At 49.7% G+C, this 15,097-nt stretch overlaps 1 protein-coding gene across 2 annotated transcripts in view; it reads left to right on the top strand.

Moving 5' to 3' along the window:
• LOC142585727 (flavin-containing monooxygenase 5-like) overlaps window positions 1–15,097 on the top strand; it is a 103,889-nt gene that overhangs the window by 17,828 nt on the left and 70,964 nt on the right. Inside the window, exon 2 of one of the 2 annotated variants that reach the window (XM_075696704.1) lies at window positions 5,810–6,574. In XM_075696704.1, the coding sequence (XP_075552819.1) occupies window positions 5,852–6,574 (723 nt within the window). In that variant the 5' untranslated portion in view covers window positions 5,810–5,851. Of the gene's footprint in view, window positions 1–5,777; window positions 6,575–15,097 lie in introns of those variants that run through there. The other variant, XM_075696705.1, reaches the window with a different exon arrangement.

The following is a 15,097-nucleotide window of genomic DNA, read 5'->3' as shown; positions in this document are numbered from 1 at the left end:
CGAGTTCCCAACAGATCGTACCAGCGGTGCGATCCAAACATCCCATAGTGCCATAACATCTGGTTACGAAAACTCAAAGGACGCGGACATGTACTACTCGTTGTGGCGGGTGACTTAACCGTTGAGCTACACAAACACGATATTATGTGGACCGTCGACTTCACGAGCGGTATGCATGGGTACACTTACTTCGTTCTGTCCACACGCCTGAGAACACGTTTACAACAACGTCCAGGTGCGGCGGTGGAATAGATGACGTGTTTTCACGAGGTATACACGCAGTCAAACTGCAGCTTTCCGTCGGATGTTTCCCCACTCACAGGCCCCTTCTCGCTGTTCTACCTACACCGTCTTCCCAATAATATGAATTCACATGGAATCATGCCATGAGACACACACCCCTAGTCGTAAGTCACATCTGGTACGTCCGCGCGATCACTTGGTGAAAATTCAAACATTGTGCCCACGCAGGTGTTTTTTAAACTTTTCTCGACTGCGTTAACGTTTGTAATTCACCGTGAGCTGAACAATCCAATCGTGTGAACATGCATACTATAGCGTATGCTTTCTTAACGCATGGATAAGCGTTGAATGTGCATGTCTGTACGCAGATTTAAAGTACAGTTCATTTTATCTTTATTTACCTAATTCAACGCTTCTTTGATTAAACGTGTTTCACGTTGCTTCCTCTACGTTTACCTTGCGAAGTAAACATGTCCGAATGATTAAAAATTTCCTTGAAGTGATACTAAACATAAGTATAATACTGCGCAGAATGTTGAAAATAAACGTTTAAAGTTAACCAAATCCGTCTTTGTATAGCATAACGTATACAGGCAACACCAATAAAGAAAGCTCCGCTTCGGGTATATTCCAACATATGCCTTGAATCCGCATGCTTTTTTTTTTCCTTTTCCTGACGTCACCGTTCCCTCACGGCTTGACGTTGTGTCGAGATCCACGCCCCTGAGTGCGAAATTAGCGGACTGAGGGTCAAATTTTCTTATAAGTGCCTCGAAAGAGGGGCACTCCAGGATATACAAAGTGAAGCTGTCTTCAAATACGACTGTTTTATTTATTTTTATATATGACACGTTGTTTTCACGTGTCAAATATAGATATGTACTATAACCGCAATAGCAAAAAAATGCATTCAGAAGTTTGTTAATTATTTGTTTGATGACTCTAATTGTTCGCGAGTGGTTATGTGCCCAAGCGCGTAACCCACTTGCGCAAGCAGATGTAGCGTAGATAGCATATCGTTTTTTTATTAAAATTACTGTTAGTTTCAGTAAAAACAGAAAGCAAACGAAGGCGTCTTATACAACACCAGGATAGAAATATCACTTGCCAAATGCTGACAGTTCACGAGGCACTCGTGAAATGTTTAGAACTGGTTTAGGTACATAATCTCACTTGGTGTCAGCGCAACTGACGGGGAACTAAGGCCCAAACTATCCGACTTTCTATTGTGGTCTGCTTCTACAATATCGCGCATCAACCGCAAGGTGTGCCTTGCCAAGACCTCACAACGCTCAAAGGAAGGCCCACAGCCGAAGTCACGGCAAGGGATTCTCACGTGGTCTTCTTGAACTGTGTTGTGCACGTTATTCTGCTCCCTTAAAGGCTCATTTAGCTCCTGCCAGTTTGTCCTGCATATTTGCTCCCCCAAGTCAGCGGAATCAAGTACGCCAGGGCTGTGGAGCAGGGCACAGGGCACGAAACACGTTGCATGTTTCACATAGCACTCTCTACGGCCTGCTTATGAAGCACTCGCAAGCTTGCGAAGTTTTCATAGCGTTTCCCGAGCGGAAAGAAAACAAGGGCGGCGCCAACACATTGCGCAATCGTTTTCAGCCTGTGCGATACGCGCTGTAAACATGAGAGCGCGGCAAGCTGGTTCTTTTTCAATGGCGTATAAGCTGAGCAATTTCACGCCCTTTAAATGTGCTTGAGAAGCTTTTCTGCAAGTGCATATATTAGGGGCTTCGAGCAACAAGCACTTGAGAAGTGACTTCATTTCATTGCAACATTGCCGTTGCGTTGTGTTGCAACACATCATTGCGCTGCAAAATTTCGTTGCATCGCAAGGAAGTTTAAGCACAGGTCGGCCGCTTATCTAGCGCCCGTTACCCGAAGGAATTAATCTCTGTTGTGGCGGAAAAGCTTCTTAAGCAGATCAAAGGTGGTGAAAATGCTCAGCCGCGACGTAAGGCCAGTGGAAAAGAACCAGGTTGCTGAGCTTCCATAGGAGGAGGTGGAAATAAAGGGATAAGGCAGGGATGTTAACCAGAAATGCGTCTGGTTGGCTATCCTACAGTGGTGGACGGGAAAGAGGGAATAGAAAGATAAGATAGAGAGAGGGAGGGGAGGGGGAGGAAAGCCACGGTGAGCTCGCGCACGCACGCAGAGGGCCTGAGCGAGTCAAAGGCATTCACATAGGCCAATCGTCCTCAAGAAAGACAAAAGTGCCTTCACAGCTTTGTGGGTCGACGAGCGACGGGGACGATCTTCAATTATCACCTGCACAGACAATGACCGATCGTCCAGTTTGGGAATGCGATATATAATGTTTGTCTTTCCGACTGAAATCGATGACAGTGGCACCGTAAATGTTCAGTGTTCTCCTCGGCACCGCATACGTCACATGCAGCTCTGTCGTTACTTCCAATCAAAGTAGTGTGCACCTTCGTGAAAGCCATTACTAACTACAGCCGGTGTAGAAACGATGGCTCGCGTCACTGAAGCCCGGCTGGATGACGGAGTTGGAGCGAAGGGTTCAGTTCGTGCGACCTGTAGCGCCTTATATTTGGGTTGTTCCACTCTGTTAAAGAGAGCTTGAGTGCCAGGTGACGAAGCTGCCTTGCAGCGTCTGCCCTGGAAAGAGGAACGGGAACACCGTGTTGTTCTTGATGTGAAGCTCGGGCAGCTTTGTTTGTCTGCTTGATCGTTTCCACTGATACCGCAATGGCCAGGTAGCAACTGGAAAATAATTTCGTGGCCTTCTGTGCTCCCATAATTAAGTCACGTATCCCACAGGCTGAAAACGAATGCTCAACGTGTTGGCATCGCCATTATTTGCTTTCCGCTCAGGAAACGATTTGCAAACTGCAAGGCCGAATGTTTGCTTTGCATCCTTTCGCAGTGTCGCGAGTTTCCCACGTGTTATGTATTCAGGGAGAGGTCCACACCCCTGCGCGTCCGAGCGGCCACCACTTGGGTTTTCCTTGCGATTTTTGAGGGGCCAGAAGGCCCGCGTGGTGTCGGGCGACGAGTAGCGGTGCGCTCCGTGTGGGCGCGGTGCGGGTAACGGATTCGGAGAATGCAGAGAATGCCGAGTTCGGACTCCGTCGATGGTCATTAACTGGTCCACGCACACAAACCTTCAGTGGGACTGCTGGACGCGGTGTTGTGGCACCGGCTCCCGAGTCCTTCGTTGGCTACAGACGCCGCCCGAATTTGATGTGACCTGGCAGTAAATTGTGCGTGCCTAGCGCTTTTGTCCGAGGCCTTCCCTGATTACCTGGAAATAGGAAAGGGAAACGTAGTTGTAGAAATAGGGAAAACAGTTTTGTTTTCCAATAAATTTACTTTTAAGAGTAAGCCCATCCCTTTGGGCTGTGGCTTAACTTCTAACTCTCATTGGCAATTACATCTGTGGCACGGTCGAAAGACCACCACCCCTTTTTCTTTGTCTGTTTGAGCTATAATAATCCAGTCGATGTCCTGTCCCTTAGTCTGGGCTGTAATCAGATTTGATGGTAGATCAGTGAGGCACCTTACAGTAGTATGGGCTCTAACAGTCATTGAGGCAGTCGAAGAGTGACACACTGCTTGCTCCATCTTTCAAGTTGTAATTCATTTGTTTCATCTCCCATGCTCTATAAACCTATAAACATCTTCTTGTCCATCTAGTCTGCCTCGCCTCCTGTCAGCGTTTGATCATCGCTTCCCATCATCCCACGAGAGACTTCACGTTCCAGCAAAGAACGGAGAAGCAAGAAGAACCAACAACAAAAACGTTGCTCAAACTTTACAAGCTTCTGAATGCTTCAGCAGCTGGACGCAGTGGGTGTACTGTGGAGCACAGAACGCGTTTTGTGGCCTGTGCCGTAGCCGTGGTGCACTCGATTCCACTCGCTTACGGGAAGAGATGTGTAGGACAAACGGGCAGGTGCCTAAGTGAGCGTTTAAGGGAGCACGACATTAATGTGCACAACACAGTTCAAGGCCACCTGGGGATACGTTGCCGTGTCTACGGCTGCGTGCCCCTGTTTCAACGTTATGAATCTCTGGCAAAGCACAGATTGTGGCTACATTAGACTACATTAGACTACATTACATTACATTAGGCTACATTAGACTACATTAGACTACATTATAAAGTTTGACAGTTTGGGCTTTAGTTCCCCTTCAATTGCGCTGACACCAAGTGAGATTACGTACCGAAACCAGTTCTAAAGGTTTGACATATGCCTTGTAAATTATTAATACGTGGCGACTGCTATGTTCATCCTGGTGTACAATAAGGCGATTTAGTTTGATACCTTCCTAACTGCGCCAATGGTTATATAGCAGAGCGTCTGCCTCGTATGCGGGATGTCCCGGATCTGAATCGCGGTGCATCCAGAAACCCAACGGTTTTTCTAATGGGTAGACATCTACCACGACCCGGAGCTTGGTTGTTTATATGGGTTCTCATCTGGAAAGAGGTCCCCACAGAGATTTGCGAAGGTCTCTGGGCGCCCCTTAATTGTACCACAGCTTCGGTGAATTTGGTCCAGCAGCCGCCGCTGCTGTGGGAGGCAGTTGAGTGCTGCCCCCGGGTATACCTTCCCGACAAAATAGGTACAAGCGCCCTAGGTACAGATACAGGTGCTCGGCAACTACGGGAATTCTGGACGCTTGGAAGGACATCCACGTGATAGGAAGCTGACCGCATTGGAGCGCCAGACTCCTTTGACAGGTGCTCGATATATTTGAACGTATATATTATTCGTCCTTGCTTCACCAATAAACATTGTTGCAAGTCAGCGTCGTGTGATCCTTTTTTATTTTTATTTTTTTCTGTGTCCCCGTCTTCCGCGCTGTGCTCGTTTCGTCAAGGTGTCACTTGTTTGGCACAGTTCATAGAATAAGCGTCCCGCATGAGAGTCAGAAGCTGATGCATGAATTATGCCTCCATAGTCATACTAAAGTTATGTTACAGAAGCCCGCCCACCCACCCCCGCCCCAACAGAGTGACGGCGTGAAAAAGGCGAAGTGATTGAAAAGTGTGCCAAACGTAGAGGGCTCAATAAGAGGGGTTGCGCTGAACACCGATACTTGTAGCGTTGCGCTCAAGAACAGTGAAAACATGCATTTTTTTATGTGCCTAATGAAACGTTCACAGCTTCCCATTTTAATGCGAAGGTCAACGTAGTACTACGGTTCATCGCTCGCTTGCCGCACCCATAAGCGCTGCGTTTGTAGTCCTTTCGGGTAGCCGAAATTTTAAGATGACGTGCCGCTGCGCACGTTCACCTGCTCGGAGCACGTGCAGTTTGCTGACGGAAGCACGCGGAAGAGAAGGAAGACAGCGCACTTGCTCCAACGCTCAGTGAGCGCACACCGTTAGGACCACCGCCCGAAAAACCGGGTAGAGGTCATTGACGTACGCAGTTGGAGGGGGTCGGCCTGTGTTTTGCACGCATGGCAGGAAGACCCTTCAGTGAACACTTCCCCTCACCGGGACACCCCTTGCCTCCTCCTCTCTGGTCACGTGACCGCAGCGCCCCCCCCCCCCAACCGTGTCCCCCCTTCTTGCAAGAGACGACCGGGGCACCGCGGGCACAAGCCGGGCCGGCAAACCATGACGAACAACCCAAAAGCAGCAGCGGCGGCGGCGGCCGCCCGGGCGCCCGTTTCGGAAGCGGCGCACCGACGTCGTCAGCGGGTCGCCGTCATCGGGGCGGGGGCCAGCGGCTTGACCGCGGTCAAGGCCTGCCTCGAAGAAGGCCTGGACGTCGTGTGCTACGAGCGCACCGACGTGCTCGCCGGCCTGTGGCACTACACGGAGACCGTGGAGCGCGGCCGCGCCTGCGTCATGCGCTCGACGGTGATCAACTCGAGCAAGGAGATGTCCGCCTTCAGCGACTTCCCGCCGGACGACAAGCTGCCGAACTACATGCACAACTCGCACATGGCGCGCTACATCGTCGACTACGGCCGCCGCTACGGCGCCGTCGACAGGGTGCTGCTCCGGCACGAGGTGGCCGACGTGCGGCCGACCAGACCGGGCAGCGAGGACACGACATGGACTCTCAGGGTCCGCAGGCTGGACTCTGAGGGCGAGGAGTTCCAAGAGGAGAGGGACGCCGTCATGTTGTGCACGGGTCACCACGCGCACCCACTGTGGCCCCGCTTCAAGGGCCTGGGCGACGAGTGCGGAGAGGGCCGGGTGTTCGCGGGACGTGTGATGCATTCGCAGGACTACCGGACGCCCCGAGGATTCGAAGACCGTCGGGTGCTCGTCATCGGCGTGGGAAACTCGGCCGGCGACCTGGCCGTCGAGCTGGGAGGCGTCTCTGAACAGGTGAGTGAGTGTATTTGGCAGACTGGCGACGACTGTTCGTGGCGCAGAGGGTGTCGGGCGGGATATGTTTAAATTTGTATAATGAAAGCTATGCCGGGGATGGAAAGCACCGTTGATACAACGTGATTGGATGTTATATGGTGCTGTCCTTTAAAAGACGCGTCAGTATATATGCGAGCAAAATGCCAGACGCACAGGTGTAAAATGTCATTCTGTTAAGATATTGCGGAACAGCATCATGTTGTCTTACAAACAGGCGTGAAATTAGTTTAAAGTTTCGAAATTGACGTCTTCTTGTTTAAGTGGTATCGGTTTACCCGTATAAACTGCGTAGGAGCAGCGACTGTTGACATTCCCAAAGTGATGGCAAGATCGCAGATGCCCTGCCCTCTCCGTGCCCCGCAGGGATCATAGTGTAGGAAAAGCATGCACATTGTTACCTCTGTTTCCATGTGATGCATAGTTAGTTATGATTGAGCTTGAATAAAAACTGAATGTGACATCATTCAGTGATTTTGCGCGTCCCAGCATGGACGCTACAGCTTTGTTACGTGGAAAAAAAAATGAAGAGTGAGATATATTAACGTAGATGTGTTCTCCGGTGGTAACTTCTAATACTCTCGTCCCAACTTATCGCTAAGAAAGCTCATGTTTGTGAAATCAATGTAACTACTTAGAGACATAAACAGAAGCACAAGTAACGTTCCAAAATAACGGTTCTAGATTGACTCAAGCGAATAGCTTTCGTCGCGACGTTGTCAGCTACTGTAATTAAGCCATTGTAACTAAGGAGGGAGCGAATTTATAATAATAATAATAATAATAATAATAATAATAATAATAATAATAATAATAATAATAATAATAATAGAGATATCAAAGTGTCACTGCTTCGATAACCTACTTCGTCGCGCTTTGTGCCTGAAGATTAAGCTTACTCAATCTCAAATCACGTTACCAGGCTTATCTAATCACTGCGGAAATCATCCCTTCGTTTTGCCAGCAACACGACAAAGTTGAATGCTTTAGAAACAGTTAACGGCAGCATTGGACAACGCGTTTCGGCCGCAGAGTTCTGAACACTGAGAAACTCGCGATCGAAGCACGGCATAAAAAATGACAGTCAGTAAAAAATGTTTACGGCGACATGTGATGGCTCAGTGTCCTTGAAAACATGTCAATGTGATGCTGAAAACATGGCTACCTCAAGTTCAAGATACGAGCACGTCGAAGAGTTTCTCTACAGTCTTTCAAGTTCAAAGTCGCAGTTAGGCAACCAGCTTTGCTTCGACGTTATAGCCTATAGACATATAGGCTACAACGTACACAGGCAACCAGTTTTACTTCAAAACACTATAGCTGTAGACACAGCAAGCTTAGTTTCGAACACTTTTAACTGCTGTCAAAGTGAAAGACGTACGACAGTGAGATATGAAGGGAGTGTAAGAGTGTCGGAGTAATTTGGCTGGTGGCTTGGATGTGGTATAAGCAAGTGATTTGAGTAATTGAGCTTTGGAATTACCAGTCAATCAATGAATGCTTTATTTTCTCCATTATCCATGCAAGGTAAAAAATGAAGGACTGAAAAGAAAATGCCGAGTGCACTTCGGCTAGCTGGAAAGCATGCCGAACGTCTCGCTTTATAACCACGGACAGACCCAAATTGTGCGTTCCGTTAATTAAGACAAGCTGTGAAAGGGGCTGGTTGACGCACGTTCAATTGATATTCGGCGATTTGTACATATGACCTTAAAAAGAGGTGTGGTGGATACAGGAAATATTTGTTACTTGTTCGTTTAATAACTCTAGACGAATCGTAGGACAGGTTACATTAAAGCCGCCTACTCGAAGGCATAGTTAACAAATCAACTTCGCACATATAAGACGTATTCGCCTGCACCATAGACGCAACCATATCAAACCCACACAGACGGGACAAATCGAAAGAAAAGACTCGCTGCCTTTCTCCGCCTTCATGCAGTGTCGCTCTTTCAAGAGATAAAGCCAATGTCACGCCAGATTAGTGTACCTATCCGTCCTGTTCCTGTCGACGCGAACGCGACTGTGTTTGTAACCACGCGCGGGCCTATACTGTACTCGCATCCTCTGCATCCCATGCTTCGCTGTCCAGCTAACAAGTCTGGTCGTTGCGACGCACTCTCCGGCCTCCCAGCTCTTTTCTCGTGCCAGCGCGCGCGCTTGCGCTCCGTTGTAGGTCACGGTCAGAGAGAACGAAGAGGAAGCCAGCCGGTGCCGGTCGGTCGCCCGGGGAATCCGCTCCCGCGGACGAGAGAGGGAGGGCATCGTCCTCGCTATAGCGTGGGTCGCGACGAAACTGGGCCAACGGCTCATCGCGCGCGAAGCCTGTTGCCGCCACCGCTGCATGCTCGGGAATCACCGCAGCACCAGTTATATGCTCCGTTTCAAGAACTCCGCGCAATTCGGCAAAGGCAGGGGCTCCTGCCCGCCAGTCGGTAACGAGAGCCGGTTGCGTGTTCCAAGATGGGAAGATGGTTCGCAACCATTGTGCGCCGACTGATTATTCCGCGAAGCTTCCGTTCAGTCGGTACCGCACCGAGGGCGATAACAACGCGTACAATAGAGGATATTTTGGCTGGCTGACGCAACTCATAGCTTTCATTACACTGCACGCAACTGGTCAGACGGATGCCGCTGTCGGGCGCGCACCGATGGCAGGGGATGTCTGGTTGATTGGCCGCGAGATCGCGGGCTTGTCTCGCGAAGTGTTCTCGCGGACGAGCAAAGACAAAGGCGCCTACTGTAGCTGGAAGGAGCGATTGAGTATAATTTACGCTCGTTTTCGATCTTTTGCTGCCTCCTCGCGTACGCGCAAAGTCGCCGTCGTCGTTGTTTTAATAGGTGCAAACACGTAAGGAAACATGATGCCTAAGAGCCGGCTAACCTTAGACGCAGTTATGTGTAACTAACGAACACCAGTAAGTATACCAGGAGATCTAGGTTTCGCAGGCCTAACGCTATTCATTTCTCTGGCATGTGATATTGAATGCCATCTCGTGCATCTATAAGTTAACTAGTTGTCCTGGCCAAGTCATTGTTTTTTTGTTTGCCATTTTTAACAATCTCCAGGAACAAGCAAAAAAAAACTAAAGTTCTGCCTTAGGCGCTCGAGAAGCATCACGGAACAAAAACATTAAATCGAACATGCCGTGCCCCGAAATGCCAAACAACGAAAGTCTCAGACGTTCAATGCTGGCGCAGCATCCCTTGAGCGTCCAGAGTATACGAAGAAGACCAGAGGAAGCCGTGAATGTGACATTGTGCGCACGATATGTGCTCCGCAACCACCGGGACAACTGTCTCGCGTGCGCGCGCACGAACCTCATGCGCAATGCGTCGCAAATGTGGCGGCCACGGCAAATTCATGCGGCGCCATGTCTGACCAACATAGGAAAACAATGGCGACAGGCACTGCATCGTTGAACTGCAACTGAATATTTTTAATGAAACTGATTTCGACATACAACACAGCGCACACGAAGCAAGCGCGGCTGTGCCTCCGGCGGAAGCACCAGGGATGCCGGCACAGCACACTGCGCCTTTTCAGCGACACAAAGACCGCGCGGAACAGCTGGAACGGGGGAAGTCGTGAATGTCACGACGTCCGCACGACAAGAGCTGCTCCTCAAATACTCAATCCGGTTTGCCTCTCGTACGCGAGTGTTTGCATGCCTCGCCGCCCGGGTTCTGCCGTTTCAACGAGGCTCGCCTTTGTTGGCGAAAGCGTGGCTAGACGGGATGCACAAGAAAAAGCCCGCCGTGTTGCGTAAGGCACGCAGCGTGTAGCCGGATGTTTGATCTCGTCCCGGTCTGCAGCGCAGGCTTGAAGGCATATAGTGGGGCAAATCGGCTGTGTACCTCGTCGGCAGACCAAATTTTAGACGAGGGCTGCTGCGGGAACGCAGTTGAGTTTAGGCCTGTCGTTTGTTGCGGATGGAAAAGGGTGGCTGCCTATACGAATGAGCGAGTCGCGTGCGCGTTCAGCCTTGCGCGCGTTTTGCGAGGCCAGGGTCACTCGGCGCTGGCTGTCGTGGCGCGTTCGAGGGCGATGACGACGCGTAGTCGCTGACTTGCCGACTGGAGTGGAAATGACCGCTGGGAAAGCACCGCCGAAATTGCGTTCGGAGTGTACTGGGCTGCCGTGAATAATTGCGCTGACCCAGTTTATAAATAACATGGTCTTCTGTCGACATCTTGGTTAGTCGTAGCGGTCAACCGTCCTCTATATGTACTTTGGAAGTAGGGGTTACTTATTTGCGTACATGTGCGTAGGGCTGCTGTCAGGCCGTGCGTAACGTAAAGCGAGGATCGTAGATTGGCCGCACGTGACAGGCATTCACGCACGCTTCTGTGTACAGTTACGACACATTAGGCAGCTAGCTTTCTTATTTTTTTTTTATATAAGCGCTTCACTACGCATGCCATGCTCACGCTTAATTGCATGCACACTGGCCATAAAAATTCCTGCTTACGTAATACCTTTCCCATCATCGCTAGCTCCCCCATTCAAACCCCGTGTCCTTACTTCTTCATAGACATTATCGCGAGCCAGCGGTTTGATTTAGAGAGATCATACAGCTGAATATTCTTAGAAATACTGAACGACAAGCACAACGCTCAGTATACCACTTAAGAGAGAGGATAAATTCGACTTGTGAATTTGGAATAAAATTCTGCTTCTCGTTCCGCGGTTCCTTGTACCGAGCCTGTTCTGCCTCATAGATGGAAGGAAGGAAACAGAAAAGCAGAAGGCAGGGAGGTTAACCAGAATAACGTCCGGTTGGTTACCCTACACCAGGGGAATGGGAAAGGAAAAAAACAAAGATGACAGGGAGAGAGAGGAGGGAAGGAAAGAAGGAAATTAGCGGTGAGTTCGCTGACACGTAGTCTAAAAGTAATTTCACTAATACTCGCAGACGTTCACACAAGCCCGTCGTCCTCCAGAAGCACAAATGTGCCTTCACCGCTTTATGGGCCGACGAGCGATGGGGGCGCTGTTCCAGCAGCACCTGCACGGAAAGCGGCCGATTGTCCCGTTTTTATAGAGAGCGTTAGCAAGTTATTGTCTTTCTGGGGCATATCGTGGACAGTGGCACTGCAGGTGGTCGATATTTTCTTCGGTGCCGCAGACCTCAAGTGCTGCACTGTTAATGTACAGTATGCCTTTGTGAAGGCAACTCCTAACCAAAGGCGACAGAGAAGCGTAGCTTCACGTCGGGGAAATCCGAATGGAGATCGCCGTTGCAGAGAGGGTTTTAATCGATGCAATCGTGTAACTCTTAAGTTTGGCGAGTTCCACTCGGTCACCCGCCGTGGTTGCTCAGTGGCTATGGTGTTGGGCTGCTGAGCACGAGGTCGTGGGATCGAATCCCGGCCACGGCGGCCGCATTTCTATGGGGGCGCAATGCGAAAACACCCGTGTACTTAGATTAAGGTGCACGTTAAAGAACCCCAGGCGGTCGAAATTTCCAGAGTCCTCCACTACGGCGTGCCTCATAATCAGAAAGTGATTTTGGCACGTAAAACCCCATAATTTAATTTAATTAATCTCCACTCGGTCATTGAGAGACTGCGTGCCAGTTGTCGAAGCTATCTTGCGGCGTCTCTCCTCGAAAGCGGAATTGGAGTGCTGTGCTCTTTTTGGTGTGATGTGCGAGCAGCATTATCGGCGAATCATTGTCACTGATTCCACAATGGGGGGTTAGGTACCCAGTGAAACACAACCTCGTGACTTTTTTGATGGATTTAATGGTGAAGTTTCACGATTTCATGGGTCAGCTGTTCCTGACATCCGCGTCGGAGAACTGAGTGCGTGCACTGTAATGCCCGTTTTGAGTCAGAGAACACAGCCCGTTTTCAAGGTCTTTCAGAATCAATGAATTCCAGTGCACGACGCAGAGCCACTAGTTCTGCCGCCGTTGAGGTCGTGACAGGCGATGTCTTGAACCGCAGTGTTATTCCTCGCGTTGGTATAACCACCGCACCGCACCACCAGAACTGGACGACGTAGTCGATCCATCGGTATAAATGTGCACGTAGTTGCTGTACTTTTCATGCAAGAGCAGTAAGCTCAGCTGTTTTCGAGCAGGGGCCAGCAGATCTAACTTCTTCTGTAGTCCTGGAATCAATATATATGTACTTGTGGATGGCTCAAACAACACGGAGGAAACACTGGCTTGGCTGCACGTGCGTACCTTGAAACGACGCACGATGTGCACTGACAATAGCGCTAAATGTCGAGCAGGGCCTTGCAGCAGTGAGGCTCGCAAAGTGGTGGGAAGGGGTCCTAGCATAATGCCTGAGATGCATACGTATTGCCTCGACGGTAATGTGAGTCGTGATTGGGTAATCCTGCGCAATGTCAATGGTTTCAGCCATTGACGCCCTGCGTGGTAAGCCAAAATATATCGTAAGGGCTTGGGCTTGAATGATCTGAATCGTGCGCAGGTTAGTCTTGCAGGTGTTGGATATTGCAGGCAGGCTGTACCGTAGGAATCTAACGAACATGTACAGCTGTAACATAGCATGTATAGATACTCCCCAACTTTTTCCTGCAAGGAACCTGAACAGGTGACAGATAGCAGTCAGCCGCTTTTTCACGGAATTCACGTGCGGAGTCCAAGACAAGTCTCGATCTGTCAATTACGACTCCCAAGAGCCCGTGTCTTCTGCGGTATGGTATAAGGTGTCCGTTAATCGATATGCCGTAAGCAGACATTGGCTTCCTCGTGAATGAAATCATTGCGCACTTTCCGCATGAAATTTGAAAACCTTGTTGACAAAGGCAGCAAGATGTCATTGTGGCTGCCTTCTGAAGCCAAGCGCGAAGCTGAAGTCGTGTTTCAACTGATGCCCAAACGCAGATGTCGTCCGCATAGATGGAAAGTCGTATGGTGCTTGGCAGGTTGTCAACTAATCCAGTGAGGGTTGCATTGAAAAGCGTCGGGCTAAGCACTCCACCTTGAGGCACTCCTTGGCTACCGTAATGCTCGGATGTCGGGCCATTTTCTGTGTGCACGTAGAATGATCTCCTCTGTAAGTAGTTGCACACCCACATATATATCTTACCACCAAGTCCTACGGCTTCTAAAACGCTAAGGATGGCTTTATGGGTGACATTATCTTAAGCTCCTTTAGCGTCTAGAAACAGAGCAGCAGATAGTCGTTTGCAGGCCTTCTGGTGTTGCACAAATGTTACCAAGTAAACAACGTTGTCTGTTGGTGAATGGCCACGCCTGAATCCGGCCATAGCATCTGGGTAGAGTTCATAGTACTCTAACTACCATTCCAGACGTGTTAAATCATTCTTTCCATTGTTTTGCCGACATAGCTACAAGTGCGATCGGACAGTATGAGGTTCAAAGGGGACTTGCCAGCTTTGAGAAGTGGAATGAGGCTACTTGACTTCCATTCTTGCGGAACCGCACCCGTCTGCCAGGAGTCGTTGTATAGGAGCAAGAGTGCCTTCCGAGCCTGGTCTCCTAGGTTACACAGGCCGCGGTATGCAACGCCATCAGGTCCTGGCGCTGAACAACGCCTGCACAAAGCCAGCGCAGCTTCTAGCTCTTCTATAGAAAAAGGGCATTCCATGCGGGCATCGCGTGAGAATGGTGGGTGGTCGAGCGTTCCCGTATCGGTTTCGTCGGAGTTTGCTTCGCCAGCAATCTTTCTGCAGAAAGATTGAACGGCGTCAATATCTCTACATTGTAGATAGTATAATAACTGCCCTACAGCTTAAGGAAGCACGCGCCAATCTCTCGTCGTCTTCAACTTGAAATACATAATGTCCCAACTGAAACCTTCCGTGAGAAGTTGAATAATACCATGTACGTGTTTCACGTACCCACACACTTACAAAATATGAAGCAGACAATGACGCCCCATCGGCCGTGGTAGCCCAATGGCAATGGCGTTGCGCTACTTAGCTCGAAGTCGCGGGTTCGATCCCGATCGCGGCGGCCGCATTTCGATGGAGGTGAAATGCAAGAACGCTCGTGCGTGACATTTAGGTGCACGTTAAGAGCTCCGGGCGGTCAAAATTGTTCCCGAGTCCTGCACTACGGCGCGCCTCATAATCATATCGTGGTGGGGGTGGTGGTTGTAAACTTTATTGATAAGGGGAAGGGGAAAGGGGGAGGTGGCTGAGGGATCGGGCTCAAGTGAGGCCCAGGGCCTGCTTGGCCTTCTCCGCCCAGTCCACCAGTTCAAGCTATCGGTCGACATCCCCGGAACTGAGCCAGGCTGTGCAGTCAGTTTCGCTGCTGACGGGGGATGAGAAAACGAGATCATATCGTGGTTTTCGCACGTGCGACCTCACAATTTAATCATCTCTCTCTCTTCTTTTTTTTTAATAGCTCGGGGCCAACAGCGATTTTCCTATTCGAGTAATCTAACACAGAGAAATGCTGTCATTAAACAATCACTGGACCGATTTGAATGGAATTCGTTGCACTTGAGAGAAAAAGCTAAATATTTATCAATTTA

The sequence above is a fragment of the Dermacentor variabilis genome, chromosome 6 (genome assembly GCF_050947875.1).
Source record: "Dermacentor variabilis isolate Ectoservices chromosome 6, ASM5094787v1, whole genome shotgun sequence".
Classification (NCBI taxonomy): Eukaryota; Metazoa; Arthropoda; class Arachnida; order Ixodida; family Ixodidae; genus Dermacentor; species Dermacentor variabilis.
Note: the sequence above shows the minus strand (reverse complement) of the source record. Positions and strands in the feature narration are given on the sequence as shown.